We start from the raw sequence: 17,210 nt of genomic DNA, 5'->3' as shown, positions 1-17,210 counted from the left end.
TCATTAAATCAGTTTCAGTCTGTCGTTAATAAAAGTCGGTAAACAATTTAAAATCCAGCAATAACTTAACTTATTTGTTAATTTTTGCTTATGGAACAAAGGCGCTTCTTAAATAAAATATTGTATTTATTCGGGGTACTCTTAAACAGCGATGAATTGAAAATAAATAAATAAAATTATTTAAAGAAGCAGAAATTAGCTTATGCATATGATAATATTAATGTTTATGAAAGTATAATTGAAAGTATTATAATCGAGCTTCATAAAACTTTTCTGTCAGCCGAATGAAGTTTGTGAATCTTCAATAAATGATCGTGTCTCGTATGTATCTAATCAATTGAAAACTAGGTTTTTATTTGCCTAACAAAATGTGAATGTGCTTGTTTTGGATAGAACTCAATCTGCATGCGAGTGTAAAAAAAAACTTCAATTATTGTGCACTTTACAAGAGGGCTGGCACTTTGTAAAATCGGAGCGGCAAACAACAAAATTTGATTATGAAACATTGCTGGCTGGCCATTTGTGTGGCACACATTTGTCAAAACGTGAGCCGGGCGGGCTACACATTCAATGCCCAGGTATGGAGCTGCAAATTGTAGTCGTTCTCGTTAATTTTGGCAAACGACAGGCTTTGGGCCAGGCCAGAATGGAGTCCGGGCAGGGGGCAGACTCTGGCATACACAAATTCAGTCATTTGTCAATTCGTGTGGCAAACGAGCAAAAGTCATTTAAAAATGTCTGGCAAAAAGCCGCAGAACCAACCTACCTGGCTGACTGCCTCCTGTCTATGCTGTTGCTGCTCCTGTTGCTGCTGCTGTTTGGAGCTCAAATTTTCACTCACACACACACACACAGACACACATTCAAGCTCATATATATATTTTCATTTACAGAAAATCGCTGCAACCAGCCAACGCTTGCTGCAGTTTACGCTGCTCTGCCTGTGCGCCATATTGATAAATGTGAGCATTACACCCTGGTTTCTGGCCCTCACCCTGCCCATTTGCGGCGCCTACTATGCCATCCAGAAGTTCTACAGGTGCTCGGCCCGGTAAGTGATGTATTCTCACACATATTTCCGTGTAATGCTGACAAAGCGACTTACATAATTCTTGAGTTAACTGTTACAAATATGCCATATGCCACGCCCCAGGCAGGCGCCCAACATTATTTGCAAGTTGGCAAACTTTTAATATTTTTGCAGCATTCGCATTTGTGGTTGGGCGAGAATTGTTTAGAAAAGTTATTCAAACAGCCAGTCGAGTGTATGCTAGCTGTCAACGTTTTGCTGCCCAAAGTATTTTGGCCAAAAGCAGTTTAACTTGGTCAGAGCTTGGCATTGTCAACAAAAACAATAGATTTTTGCATTAAATACTTTGCTCGAGCTGTTGGCAACCTTTTAATACCATTGTGGCAGAGTATTTCAAATTAACGCACAAAACGTGTAACCCTTTGACGAGTAAGAGGGGAAATATAATAATTATGTGAATAATATTCTAATTATTATTTTTATTTGTAACTCACAGTCTAGTTGATGTAAATATCTAAAGCAAGCAATCCTCTCAAATGATTTTAATCGAAATCGGCCTTCCGTAGATGTACATAAATATCCTGTTCGGCAGCAAGGGTATATAGGCTGCGGCACTCTGGTGCTGGCAGTTGAATCTTGCTTCTCTGCTTCTCAGGCTCTGGCTCGGTGCCTTTGTGTTTGTTTAGATAGTGCGAGTGGCTCTATTAGCAGATTTCTATCTAAGTATTTGTGGCTTATAATTGTCTTGCAAGCACATTTTGTGAAGACAAAGTTTACTGAATTTTCGCAGCAGTGCCGCAAAACCGACTGGAGCATGATTTTTGTCGTCCATTCGTTGGATGGACCTCTAGAGAAAAAATAATTTCAAAGAACATTTGCAAAGCTTCAAACATTTTAAAGAGTTTTGTAGTTTTGGGCAATTTATTTAAATGCATTTGATTGAAATAGTTTTGAAAATATTGCATTCTTAATAATTTATTAAAAGTTTTTAATAACAAAATACATACATATATATTTATAAAGAGAGGAAAACATTAAAGCGGTTTTATTAATAATTTTAAGTATATACTGTATGTTTTTTATGCTTTGCATTAAAAAATAAATACAACAGGAATTTTGTTTTTAATGCTTTAAATCTATTACAATTTTTTAACTATTTATTAAGCTTTTAATAAAGGAATGCACTTTTAAAAAAGGTTTTTTGTTATTAAGGAGTTAGGAGTAATTAAACTTTAACATTTGGACCAAGATCCGTAGACCAGCAAGCACTTTGTTGGGTGTTGCCTGAAAGATTAATGAGATACAATAGAATATGTTGGATTAACACTTCCAAAATGAGTACAAACTTAAATTGTATGTTTATATATTTTTTATGTAGTCCAGCTTGAATAAAAATACATTCTTAAGTTGTCGATGAAAAATGAATATATAGTTATAAGTGTATTTATATTTTCACTAACGCAAAGAATGCTGATTGAAATTTAAATGCAATTGCCAAAGGCACTCGACGAGCCTCAATTTAATGTACAAATTGTCTATTTCAGTGAGCTGCAGCGCATTGAAAATTCAACAAACTCACCGGTCATATCGCATCTATCGGAGACAATACAGGGTGTGACCACAATACGTGCATACAATCAGCAGGCACGTTTCACCGAGATACTCTTCAAGCGTCTCGAGGCGAACACGATTGCGTTTACCATACTGAATACGAGTAACCGTTGGCTGGGCATATCATTGGTAAGTCCTTTGAGTCCTTTTGGCCCCATCTGCACTGTCCACACTCCAGACTGTCTGCTGTGGTCCCAGTGTGTGCTGGTCAATATGGCAGATATGCACATTTGATTTCTGTAAAATTTGCTTGTGTGTTTCAATTCAATTGGCATTTCAGTTAGACAGACGCGCCTTTCGTTTATATAGCGTTCCGATGCAAATATCAGATAGTTCTGGCAGCTTTCAGTTGTTGTTGCCTGTTGCACATGCCACACAGGTGATGGGAGCAGCCCCTCAGGATTCTGTCCAACTACAAACATACTTAAGAACCCATGTTGCTGTCCTGCCAGCCTTTGCTTGACTGAGGCAGGTGTGTGTGGGCAGGTAGAGTTTACAGTTTACACTGTTCAAGTGTCTGTTATGGATCTTAAGCATCCATTGATTGCGCTCAAATTGGTGCACATTGTGTTGACGTGCACAATTGTGGCATCTGGGACTGTGCCATGAGGGCTGGGCAAGAGGCTGCTTGCTTTATTGGGTATATTGACAGTGCGGTCAGCTAATATGCATAAACACACACACAAACACACACACACACAAACACACACACACACAAACACACACACACACACATTTGCTTGTGTGTATATTAAATTGTAGCTGCTGAAATTAATTCTCAATATATTGGCCGTGGAGTGACGCCTTGGACAAACCCCAAGCACTACATAAATTGCATACCTCAGATGCAAGTTTGCAAGTGTGGCAAAGTTAAATATTTCACCTGCTGGCTTACTGATATTTAGGAAATTCGTGATGACCTTTGATTGCTTTGCAAGGGGTGCCATTATAGGTTGGTGTCAAATGTCATCAGTGTGTCTTCTATTTGTATACCCTTGCCGAGAGTACTATAATTTTGTCTATGTCCTTGTGGCTGCCATAGAAACGATCAGAAAGTAGGTGCAAGCGAATAAACTCGGCATTTATTAGTTTCATTTATTAGATGACCTCAACATAAGCTGTTATAGGAACGGTCGAAAAGACACATCTCTACAACGCCTGTTTGCTGAACACAAAAACATATACGCATATATAACTTTAAGACGCCTTCGACACCATAAAGTTCTCCTGATCAGTACATAGGCATGTTTATCTGGCAAACTTTTATTATTCAATCTCTGCTAATCTATTAGCAAAACAATACCAAGTCTATTTCTAAGCTACTAGTAGAAGGGTATTTCATCTTCGGCGTGTCGAGCTTTGACTTTTTACTTTATCATTAGACAGGGAGGACTGAGAGTCAGCTTTTATATGTTGTTCTAGAGACTTTTGTTGATATATAATTTAAAAAACGTTAAAATCAAACAACTAAAAGCGTCTGATATTGCTTCACTTGATATTCTTGACTTTTCTTCTGAAATATTAGAAATGTACGAGAGAAATCAGACTTCATAGAGGCATATTATCTATTATTTTCTAATTGGTGTCCAAATCGAACGGAAATCAAAACAAATGTTCAACTATTTGAACTATCAACGTGGCCAAAACTTAATCAGACGATACGCAAACAGTTCAGCAGGCCAAGCAAGGCGCAACAAATGCAACAGCTCGGGGGCGTGGTTCTAAGCTTACCTTTATATATATATATATATATATATATAATTCCCATATAGAGAGGCAATCAAGGCAACGTCAGTCTCTGCCCACAAAGAAGCAAACAAAAAACTTTTCAATTGTGGTTTGGCAGCTACCCCGTAAAACTTTCATTAAGATGAAAGAGTGTAAAAAGTTTTTCCAGGCCAGGCGGGAAACGAGCTGACGGATCCGTTTAGAAAGACCAAACACGCACACGTGGGCTGATTAAAAAGTCATGTGGAAAAAATCTTTACCAAAATGCCAACACTAACAAGCACTCATCATGGCTGCTACACCTTCCCACCTCCTCTCTCTCTCTCTCTCTCTCTCTCTCTGACTGTCTCTCCTTATCGTACTCTTTTATTGCAGGATTACCTGGGTGGCTGCATTGTTTTTGTGGCCATTGTGACGGCACTGGCAACGGCAAGCGTCAGTTGCAGCAGCTACGCAAAGGAGGCAGCTGGAAGGATGACGCTGGAGTCGGAGACGGAGACGACGATGTCAGGAACTTATGCCATCAATAAAAGCGCCAGCCCCAAGGAACTGACACCAACACCCTCACTGGTCGGCTTGGCCATAAACTACACGTTGTTGGTGCCGATTTACCTTAATTGGGTTGTAAAACTTTTGGCCGATATGGAGATGTATGCGGGCTCGGTCGAGCGCATTGCACACTATGCACAGCCACAGCAACAGAATGAGCACGAGTCGGAGCAGGAACAGGACGATGCGGAAATCAGCAATGATGCCGATAGGTCGTCCTGCACGACTACCGTTGACAAAGTTTACCCAGGCGCAACGTCAGCTGTCGTTGATGTTGCCGGAGACCCGAACGGAGATGCTGATAAATTAAATGCAGGCAATGCAGCAGCCGGCACCGGCAATCACTTAAACTTCCACACGGCGCCAGTTGTTGACAGGCAGCAGCTGGCGACGTCGATGATTAAGGATAAGAGAATGACGGCACTTGGCGACAAGGTCGCGAAATCTAATGAGCCAGCAAGGCGAACCAAAACTTGTGAGTATTAGAGCGTGTCTGTGTGTGTATGTGTGTGTGTGACACCTTCAATTATGTGCCAGGCATTTTATATGGCTCATTGATTATCAATTGATTTATGACAGTTGCCTTAGTTGAGCTGCACGAAAGTCGCACAGAAATATTTATGAAGCCAAAAAAAGTTGATAGGAACTTTATTGGCATTTGAACATGGTTTCTATCCGCAGAATTTCTTATCAATTATTGGCTTGTTTCGATTCCATTTCTAAGCACCTAAAAGCAGTTTTGAATGACAGTTTAAAGCTGTATAGGAAACTGCAGTTGCTCACCAATGTTGTATTGTTGTGGTACATGGATTTGACCACCGTCCAGTTGACATTTGTTCATATAGAAATGTATAATTTGCTTGGGACATAGCTCCTTGGCTGACTCGGAGGTTAAGAGTTCAGTCGTCTGATCTTCCAACAGCACCAGGTAACTGAACTTATTCATTATGCGTTTGACTCCCAGCACCTCCGTTATGTATAGCTTCTGCCCCGTGGGCTTCTCATTTGGACCCAGCACCATTGCAAAAGCGAAAGAATTTGATTGATTTTCTCAATTTTTTCGACTGCCAATTGTACACTTAATTGATTAATTCTGTCAGCTTTTTAGATTATTTGTGCTATTTTGACACTTGTGCTTGGAGCTGTGTTTTGATTTGTTGTGAAACAGTTCAATTGCTCTGCTCGTTGAATTCAGCTACGGAACCTGTTCAGTGATGTGTGATCGAAACGGTTATTTTTTAGTTTCTATTAGGAACTTGTTTTGTTTCGACACGAACACTACAATTTTGTGAGCTCGACAACTTGACAGCACGCTTGAGCATAAATATGTTTAGAAAGCAGAATTAATTGGACTGGTATTCAATTAGATGCAAGTTGTGTTAATCGCGTCTATTTTAATAATTTTTTAAATTTATATTTATTTAACGTCTACACATAGAAAGACTAATGACAAGCGAAGCTACAAATGACAATTGACTCAATTTTAGATTTCCACCCAAAAAGTCATAGCAATGTTTGCGCAGTCGATATTTGGATTTTGATAGTTCGATAACCGATTCACTTTTGGGTTATTTCTGTAAGAAGAAACTTATTTGATTTGTTTAACATGTTTGATGATGACTGACAAATAATCTACCAAAAATAACTCATTTTATAGATGACTCGCAAACATTTTTATTTGTCACATTTCCCTCTTTTTTTACGATAGACCAAAAATGCAAAATAATTTATTTGTGTTTGCCTGTGGATTTTGCAAAAAGTCTGGATTGTATTGTATGAATATATTCAAAATATTAGCTTGATTAAATTGAGTATTTATTTTTAAGAGTATTTGCACTGATGCTTCAGTTGCTTGAATAGGTTGAGATTTAATACTATAAATTGTGGAATTTTTGTGCAATAGATTAAACACTTGAGCGAAGCGTATGAAAATACGTTTGTTCTTTAGTCCGGTGTCATTTGGGATAAGTTCTCTGACCACACTTGAAAACTAGTTGGGAGTTTTTGCAAAAGTTGGCTTTTAAAGCTTGCGCTTAAATGTGTGCTATGATCTGGAAAACCCTTTTCATGAAGTTTTTGCTTGCCTCGAGCCCTTATCACTTTTTGCTTAGCTGGTTTAATTTTTTTTTTTTTTAACTTTCATTTTTGAGAACATTTCCAACTGACAGTTGCGGGCGCAAAATACTGTGTCTGCGAAAAGGTCACAATTCTCATGCTTTGCTGATTTGGTTTTAAATTGAATATAAGCGTTTGTTTACATTTATTCATACCATCCGTTTGTTTGTTATTGTTTTTGTTTTTGCTCTTCTTCTGGTGCAGACCGAAGCGTTCCAATTTCCTGGCCACATCGCGGCGACATCAGCTTCGAGAACGTTAGCCTGCGCTATGAAGGACAAAGGCAGAACGTTATCAGCCATCTGAATTTGAAGATACCAGCGGGCCAACGGGTGAGTACGTTAAAAATTGCCTCATTTTTGGCTGTCACCATGGCAGCCCAAACAAGTTGGTCGGGTTCAATGTGGGCAGCCCTGTAAATAATCTGACAGAAATGTGAGCGGTAAATGGAATCGAATGAAAGATGCAAGAAGCCAACCTCTGGGCTCAACAAACTGTAACAGCACCCATCGGAACCAGAGTGTGCACTTTGGCCGCAAACTTACCAAAGCCACACATATCTAGTCGGGGCTGGGCCAGGAAAGCCAGACATTGCAAAAGGTCAACAACTGATTGAAAAGTCAGCAAACAGCAAGCAGCGATACAACTGCATCCATCTATAGGTGGACACATCCATTATCAATATGCTATGGTGTACATTAGTAGATCTTGTGTGAGGCTTGGAAAGCAAAAGCTTATGCCACTGCAACTGCAAATGGGTATTAATCGAATAAGGAAACTGTGTTTCAACAGGCAATGTCAGTTGTCAATATAAACATGCCTGACTGTTTGATACTTTAAACTTTTCAATCCCAGATTCATCAAGTATACCCAGCCATACGTTTTTGTCATTTAGCTATCCATACATATCATATCTTACATTAACACTGTCAAATACCTGGGCCAGTAATTTTATCCCCGTGTGATATTCATATATAGAGATCGATAAAGGTATCAATAGCTCCTTTCTTAAATGATTATTGTTACAGCTGTGATATCAATGACATCAAATCTGATTCTTATTTTCGTTAGGCATTAATAACAAGCAGACAGGCCAAATAAGCAAAACTCTATTGCGATATATTTCTAAACTTAACAACATAACGATATTTCGTAAAAAAGCTACATTTTTCAAACGGATTTTGCATATACGAAATGTATATATTAAATTAATATTAAGTTCATATTTTACTCAACTCAACGCAACTCAACACTCAATTCTGAATTTTGAAAAAAATCATCCAAATATTAAAATATTATTTATTTAGGTCGAATGTCATACCCTGACGTTTGGCTCTTGTTCTTCTTGTTGTACAAAAAATGTGCTTTATAGTAGCTTCCATATTTACATTAACGACATTTGCGGTCAGAAGGTAGTTGAAAAACAATATTCAAACAAAATAAATATTCAATGCAGAAATATATAAAATATATGAAAAATCAATACTGAATACATTGAAAAATCATAAAAGAGTGTTGAGTAACGAATTGTGAGTACTCTGTCAGCCATATGTGATATGTGCAGATAATCGGTGAAATGTTCAAACTAAGGTCTAGATGCCTTAGCATTAGCTTATTATTTCTATAAAAGGCTGAATTATTAGGTGTATTATGTATTTAGAGAAATAAGTACAAGTTATGTTGGAAACAATACGAACTTTTCACGCCAGAGCTTCGATGAGATTTCAATATGTTCCGCGTTTAGTGTGTTTATTTAACTTGATTTAGTGACACACTAAAATAGAAATTTGCATATTTCTGCAGATAAGTAAAATGCTTTGCACGCCTCTGTGATTTTTTGTGATATAAAAGTGATTTAACAACACATTTTGCTGCTTTTTCAGCAACTATTTTTTTCACGCTTTAAATGGGACAAAAATGGAAAAGTGATTTTTGAAAAAAAAGGGACACTGCAAATCAATTTGTTTATTGTGTGCAGATTCTAAAGATCATAAATGTATATGCACATTAAAATAAATATGTAAAATAAACAAAGTTTGTTTAAGCGCATAATTTAAGTATTTATTTTTCAACAAACCAGTTAAAAAATTAAAAAAAAAAAAAAAAACAGCTTAACCAAACCATTTTCTTCCAATAGCTGGATAAGAAGAAATTTTAAGCGTCATGTAAATATGATTTGTTCAAGTTTTATGTAATTCGGTGAGATTATCTAATCCTTTTTGGCGGCTGTCAAATTTTGGGCAGCGGTAGAGTCTGTTGTGCAACTTGTTTCTGCATTTCGATAGAAATATTGGAATTTTCTATCAAATAGCCTACTACAAAATGTATACAAAATGAAGAAGTAAAAATTGCATTGTTTCATGTTTCACAATTTAAAGCAAAGCCTTGGCTGGCTATATTTTCGCTTAACTACATTTAGTTTTTTAATTAGAAGTAATGTTATAAAAACAGAGGAATTTTTACAGACTTAAACGTGTTTTGTATATTTCAAAATCGATACAGCTCGTCAATACAGTCCAGGCCCCGGAGCTACAGCTGGATCCGTTCGGATAGCGTACCATATTTTATTTGAATTTGATTTCACGGTTAACGGGTACAAATACATTCGTGCACATTCGCGACAAACAAATGCATATAAGAACCAGATACTAGATGATGCTGCACAAACATATTTTTTTTAAATTTCAAATAAGGACGAGATGTATGCGGCACTCTCAGCTGTCCCTCTGCCATGTTGCTTACCTATTACTGCACACGGCACAAATTTGGTTTCATTTTGAAAACCATTTTTGGTTTATAAGTCAAAATTGAAATTATTTTTGCAGTTTTGTAAATTTAAGCCAAAATCGTTATACAGATTAATTAAAACAAATATTTAAATTACAAATAGTTTCTGTTAAGATTTATTATGAATTTCTTGTTAACTTGAAAACTATTTTGGAATTCCTTTCAATTGAAGTTCCAAAATAATATTGCATTAATGTCATATTGAGCTAAATCGACACCAAGATTTTTACTGTGTACCAATATATAGCTGACTGCTCTCTTTCGTTCCCTCTCTTTCTCACTCTCTCTCTCTGTCTCTCTCTCTTGTAGATTGGCATCTGTGGCCGCACGGGCAGCGGCAAATCCTCGCTGGCCCTATCCCTGTTTGCTGTATTGGAGACGACAAGTGGCCACATTCGCATCGATGATGTGGACATTGAGCAAATCCGGCCAGACGAGCTGCGCACCAGATTATCGATAATACCACAGGATGTGCATTTGTTCAATGCAACAATACGTGAAAATCTCGATCCGCATGGTTATTATTCGGATTTGAAATTGTGGAATTGCCTCGAATTGGCACAGCTCAAGGAGTTTGTCAACGTGCAGCTGCCTCAGGGTCTGGGTAAGTGCAGTTCCCGTACACATATTGCAATGCTTTTTGTTCCCCGAAATCACCATTTGTTATACACAGTTTACATTGTTGTTGTTGTTGTTGTTGTTGTTGTGTAAAGAACCCAACACTGAATGTCAGTTCTGTGTATTGCGGCTCACTGACTCTGCTAGCTGTGTTGGTGCCTTATGAAAAAATCATGTTTATTTTTGGCAGCAAACATGACGTTTGGCTTGGCCGCCTCGCCAGCTTTTCAGCCAGCCCCTTATCATCCCACTAACCGAATCCCAGTCTCTCCCAGCCAACTTGTCTGTTTGATGTTTGCTGAAAAAAAAATGAAGGAGAAAAGTTCATGCATGTTTGATTTTTTGTGTTGATTGGCTCACATGTGGCATATGTATGCAGATACATGAGCAATATATCTATCCATCAAGCATTTTTGCGGGAACCCAAGTTGATTAGCCTCTGTATGCAAACATATAAAAGGCAATTGGTGGCAAACGAACGGGCCGGAATTTGGGATTATGTCTGTGCTCTAAACGAGCCCGGTTAGAGTTAAAAGCTTTGTTAGTTAATACATGTACAGCAAAAAATAACTGACTTAGCTGCTGCAGTTAACTGGTATTTTAGTCAAAGCTGAAGTTTCGTACTCTTCAAAAAAGTTCTGTATTTACGATTTTTTTCAAATACATATTAATTCCCCTTCAATCAGACAGAGCTCCTCTTTATCTTAGAGCTGATACCAACATACATATAAACATGAACAACTTGATGTTCTGGGAAGGTCCTTGGCATGTGGTCAGGCAATATATTGGCTAATATGGATGCCTTTACAAGGTTTTGTTGGGAAATAATCCAGTTCTATCGCTGCCTGGGTTAAGTGATGGTAAAAAAAACATATACATTGCTGAGTCTTAAACGGAATTTGATGCCGATTGAATGAAAACTTTAGGTCTTGTAACTCAGATCCTTTTTTTTTCCAAGGGGGTTGATCTTCTTAAGCGCGTAAAATACAAAGTACAAATAAGTTTGAAGTTGATCGACTGATCACCCCGTTAAGCCCCGTCTTAAGGCATTCATAAGTTAACATCTGCAGGAAACTCAGCTAAATAGACAATTATATTTAGCCGAAACTTCAGTCAGTCAGTCAATCAATCAATCATCAGGACGATAAACCAAAGAGACGGGCGTGTCATCTCATTGACGATCAAAAGAACGAAAATGTATTACTATATCAATAAGAAATGAAGTTATGAAGTGAAGAATAAATGACAATTTACCCAGATATTAAACTCAAAGAACATGTTGTTTAAGAATTTTCAAATAATTTTCCTTTAATAAACTGTTGTATATATTTCTGAATTGGATTGGATTGAAAGAGTTCAGGATGAGAAACATAATTTGATCTTTCTTTCTTTTATATTTCTGAATTGGATCGAGTCATAAAGTTGGTAAAATTGTTATGAATGAGTTTTGATGCTTTATATTTGATCTCTAGTCAAATGTAAACCATTTCAAGTTATTGCACTGCTTATGTAAAAATAATTTTAGTCAATGACAGTGAAGAGTCAAGTTTGTAAACAGAACCAGAGCCTCCTTACACACACACACATGCGCCCACATTCATGTTAGGTGCCTCGGTGCTGGGGCACGTAGTCGTCCTGGAACGTCTCACCTGTGCTTAATACGCCTCGTTAGGGCTTAAAGGCGTGCTTAGCCGGGCGGCCATAACGTCACGCTTATTAAATACAACTTTAATTACGCACTAAAATCTGCTTTTTATATTTTGTACATATGTACTTGGAATGGCCACCTGATGGCGTTGCCTGCTGCTGGCATCCTGCGACTACTGCAGACACTGAAATCACGGATGGCGGCATCAGCTTTAGTGCCGGCCATCGGCAATTGCTCTGCCTGGCACGTGCCATACTGCGCGGCTCCGTTTGCCTGGTCCTGGATGAAGCAACAAGTACCCTGGATAGCAGCACGGAGCGTGCCCTGCTTAAGGCGGCGGACAAGGCTTTCCAGGGTCGCACAATTATAACCATTGCTGTGAGTCGCATTAGAGGCTGCTCCTTTCAGAGAGATTTGTTTATTTGTTTTCTGTTTTATTTACAGCATCGCCTGAGCACCATTCTGGATTATGAACGCATTATAGTGCTAGAACAGGGCCAAGTCGTTGAGGATGGCAATCCAAGGCAGTTGCAGCAACAGCCGAGCTCCGTTTTCCATAGCCTCCTGCACAAAGGCGACCCGTTGAGCGCCGCGCCAAGCTCTTAGAGAGCTACAGTAAAGCTGTTTGAATTGCCTGGCTACATCCGAAATGGATTTCTGGTTGTTCTATGCCAAGTATTTAATTGTTTTGCTTAAGTACTTTTATCATTTTTAATTTGAGATCAAATGGATTTGTTTTCTGTGCCTTAGTTAGTTCGTGTCCTTTGTAGTTGTGCGCTCGTGTGTGTCAAATGTGATTTATATTTTATACATATTATATTTACGTTTTATATTGTAGCCTGTGTACGAGTATCTTGCAGTATTTTTCTTATTAAAAAGTGCCGAAGTCAAACGCAAACATTAAATTTCTAGCGAGTCCTGGCAACTGGCAACTGGCAACAGTGCGTATGAGCTACGTGACCACGTGTCAGTACGTTCATGTTGAGAAGTATATACAGCTGACAGACATATGATTTATGCACATACACATGCACATACACACACACATACAATTGCAATGCATGCACGGATATTTGATTTTTTTTTGCATTGGGTAAATACATGTGCATATACTTTTGGTATATAAAGTAAATAATGTGTGTCTGCCATTTTGCTTTACTTGTTGCAAGTGACATGTGTGCGAATGTGTGTGCGTGTGTGTGCGTGTGTGTGTGCGTGTGTGTGTGTGTGTGTCTTTGTGGTTACGAGTCGCTCACCGATTGCGAAACACGCGAACGTGACTTCAGCTAACTGAATGGAAATTCAGAAGCCTTCGAATCGGCTAAAGACGGCACTTGCGTAAGCTCAAAATGGATCTCAATTTGTCAGTTAAGGAAATGCAACTAAATGCTATAAGGCAGGTGAGTTTTTATTTAAATGCATCAATCAAAATCATATTCAACATTATTCATTTAGTTGACTTTACTGCTTAAATATGTGAAAATGAATATGTGCACATAATACAAATGGAAAGGAATTTAATTGCATTTATTGACTGAAATGTGTTTTCTGAGTATCCTGTTTGGTTTGAAAGGAACCAATTTGAGCCAGGATCTTCAAATTTGTTACCAAGAACTAAAACCTGAAACCTGTTCGTTTGTTTTTCCATTCGAGAATGTTTCAGTTGATGTGCACAAATTTGACAAATCCTGGATGTAGAAAACCAAGTTCGCAAAACTCTATCTAGTGGGTAGATATTGGTATATATAGATATAACCGACGATTTTTTCAGAGTTCGCAGCTAACATGAAGTCTTCTGAAAAAGTAGATGCAATCGGTTTTATGAATTAATTAGTTATTAGAGGGTATGTTATAAGTCGCAGTCCATTCAGAATAAATACAACAAGCATTAGTCGAGAGTTTTCGGTCAAGTTACGACTTCAGTATTCATAAATAACTGCAAATATTTGTTAGGCCTCTTGCTCATTAGCAGTTCTGTAATTACAGGGTATATAAAGTGTAAGCCAAATGCTGTGAGCGGCAATCAATTGGGCTCGTTGCAGTTTTCAATTGGCAATTGCCTTGCAAGTGTGCCACACTTGCACAATATTTAACTATATTTGCCACAAAACATGCTCTGGGTATCTCAATCAGTCCAATTAGAAACGGAATCGGAATCGGAATCGGAATCGCATCGGCCTGCACTCAATAATTGCATGAATATGCAACGAAATGTGGCAACAACATTTATGAATTTATGCACCCCTCAGTTGGCGTTCACCTCACTGCAGCGGGTCGATAGGGCAGAGTCGGCCACAAAAGCAATATTATTGTGGAATAAATTGATTGTTAAATGGGCCTCAGCCTCTTTCGCAACACCCAACCATCCAGAGCAGGCCCAGTTTTCCGGGCTCGGGCTCGGGCCGGAGTTGCGGTACTGGGGCCCAAGGCATTTTTGCGATTTTGAGCGGCGCTCACTTTGTATGCATATTTCAAGTAGTTTGGCTAGGAGCCATTTAGCCTGCCGGGCAATTAAACTTAATTGGCAATGAGCAGCGGCTACCGAATGGTTAAGGATTTTTTTCTCCGTTTTTTCATTTTCCAGTGCGAAGCTTTGATTTTTGGAGTGTTGTGTGGGGCGCAGTTCGAAAATTGGCTCGTCTCTGCCGAAATGGGTTAATTGATATGCAAAAGCGGCAAAGAGAGCCATTCGCAATTCGCGAAATGCAATTCATTTTCCGCACTGTGAAAAAGAAACCACCACGAAACTAATGAGCATTACAATTTTCCCAATTGGATTTCTCTTTGATTTTAAACACATTTCTGTTATTGAGCTCTTTCATGATTCTAATGAAAACTAACAAATGCAAACGCGGCAATAATTACCGTCTACATCAGTCCGTTGGGTTGGGAGGTTTACAGTATGCACAGAGGGACGCATAAAACTAATAGACTCTTTTCACTTCGAGTGTATAAAAGAAAAAATTTGGTGACAAAATTAACCAAGGCGAAAATGTAAATCAAAGGCGTGGAAGGCGAGCGGACACAATGCGGCGAGAGTGGGAGCGACAGGTGAAGAGTCTTAGCTTAAGCAGAGGTGGATTAGTTGCAGCGGCCGTGGGGAAATTAAATGTGTCATTTCACCACGGTGGAGATCACCAGCCTCTGCCAAGAAGCAGCCATTGAGCATTAGTCTTTATTAAGTTTAGGTGAGCGATGGTTGTGCGGTGCGGCGGCAATTTAAACAGAGTTTTCATTATTAAACAAACTTACTAAACATAATAATGTGGCTCGCGAACAACAATACAATCGTTGTCTTACAAGTGTTTACTTTGATAATATGCGTTTTTGTGTGAGCGAGACAAACATTTGCTTATTTATAGCGTGTTGAAAAAACAAAAGGGCATGAGGAAAAGGAGAACATGGCGAACCACCGTTAAATGCAGCTGCTAAAGCAACATGAATGAATATAATTATGTATGTATGAAAGCATACTTATGTCAGGTGAGTACACGCTTCTGCTATTTATGCGTATGTCAATTGAGGAAGAGTGGTGATGTTTGACTAAAATGCATGACTAGGAAATTCTCTGTAATCAGCTGTGAATTAACGTGACACAAGGAAACATATGCATTCGTTTATATAAATTTGTACAAAACGACACACATTCTTCTACCAGTAGCTCTATACTTATGAAACAATAATGCACATGTTTTTGAATATGCAAGCGCTACACAAACTGTTTATGAAATGGTCACCCTTTTGTCAAAGCCACCTCTTTTGTCATGGTGAGGTATGAGAATTTGAGGGGAAAAAAGTTAAATAATAAAAAGAAAGAAAGCAACACAGAGAAGATTACGGGAATCGCATCAATGCAACATATTCGGGCTAACGCAACTCTTTTGACAGTTCTGTTAGCCTTTCTTCAATGTTTTTGTGGTCGTATTCCATTTGCAAGCAGATCTTATATTAGATTAAATATGCTGTTGTAGTACCCTGTTAAGTGCTCGGCAATAAATTATGCGTTAGACACACTTTTGACGCAGCGCGTTCGCATTAAGGGCGTGTTAACTGCTTTTGACTAATTGCCGAAGCGTCGCAAATCGCTGCCAAAACTTTGAGCCAGTTCCAGTGACGACGTCGAAGGGCTGCAGGCCAGACCCGACAGAGAGTCAGCCACCATTGCGGCTAATCCCCATAATTGGCAGGGGCACTAGCTGATTCGTGCCCCTTCTCCTACCTCCGTCTGCTTGTGGAATTCATCGGCGTCGTCGTCGTCGTCGTCGTCGTCGTTTCCAACACTGTTAATCACTCATGGCGCTGTCAGGCTACTTTCAATGTATAAATATATGCACGCATGTATATACATATACATATAAATACATATGCATATGTGGCGTGTTGCTGATATTCTACACATGTTTGTGTCTGCCATTTCTCTTACTATCCTAACCTATGTATACATTGGCTAATTCATTGTACTCGGCGCGCCGCGACGAGACTCGTTTATTTCTTAGTTAAGTTCTTTGATTTGTTGATTTATTTGTTGCTGCTGCTTTGTTGTTTTTGGCGTGCGAGAGAGCGTGTGCGTGCGTGTGCGTGTGTAACTGTTTATGCTGACGCACTCATCAAGCCTTGCTTATTCGTTTCTCTGTGTTAAGGCGATTTTCTTTTTGCTTGCTAAGGGATTTTTATATTTGTTTCTTGTGGCTTTTCGTATGCTCTAACTTTATTGATGGGTCACTGTAAATGATTGATTAAACTCGAGTAGGGGAAATTCGGAAATTTAACAAAGAATGTCGAATATCCATTTATTGGTTTTTATATTAGAAAAGTTTAATATTTGTTCTTCAGTTTTGCTCTTATTTAAATCAAAATTAATATAAATTAAGTGAAAGTTTTATATACAAACAAAATTATAGAAATAGTCAACTGTCTTAGCCCAAAAATACTTTACCATTTGCACTAAGCACATAAAATTCGCCGTTGAACCAAATTCCTTGTGAGCAAAGTAAAAGTGTTGGAAAAACTTCAAAAGCATTTTGTGTGCTAAGCAATATTAAGTTGAAGGAAACTTTGATTCCGCTTTATAGAGCTGTGCAGATGTTTTCTGTCCAGATGCGACCTTGACTTAATTGTTCATGC

At 38.5% G+C, this 17,210-nt stretch overlaps 1 protein-coding gene across 2 annotated transcripts in view; it reads left to right on the top strand.

Annotated features, from left to right (window-relative positions):
• The window catches only part of LOC115763342 (ATP-binding cassette sub-family C member Sur), a 53,113-nt gene extending 40,155 nt beyond the window's left edge, over positions 1-12,958 (top strand). Inside the window, exons 17-23 of one of the 2 annotated variants that reach the window (XM_030705852.1) lie at positions 894-1,051; positions 2,575-2,770; positions 4,745-5,393; positions 7,238-7,365; positions 10,130-10,424; positions 12,268-12,464; positions 12,531-12,958. In XM_030705852.1, coding sequence (XP_030561712.1) covers positions 894-1,051; positions 2,575-2,770; positions 4,745-5,393; positions 7,238-7,365; positions 10,130-10,424; positions 12,268-12,464; positions 12,531-12,692 — 1,785 coding nt within the window. In that variant the 3' untranslated portion in view covers positions 12,693-12,958. Of the gene's footprint in view, positions 1-893; positions 1,052-2,574; positions 2,771-4,744; positions 5,394-7,237; positions 7,366-10,129; positions 10,425-12,267; positions 12,465-12,530 lie in introns of those variants that run through there. The other variant, XM_030705853.1, reaches the window with a different exon arrangement.
• The last annotated feature ends 4,252 nt before the right edge of the window (positions 12,959-17,210 follow it).

Source organism: Drosophila novamexicana, unplaced genomic scaffold (assembly GCF_003285875.2).
Source record: "Drosophila novamexicana strain 15010-1031.04,08,12 unplaced genomic scaffold, DnovRS2.1 tig00000739-arrow-arrow-pilon, whole genome shotgun sequence".
Lineage (NCBI taxonomy): Eukaryota > Metazoa > Arthropoda > Insecta > Diptera > Drosophilidae > Drosophila > Drosophila novamexicana.
Note: the sequence above shows the minus strand (reverse complement) of the source record. Positions and strands in the feature narration are given on the sequence as shown.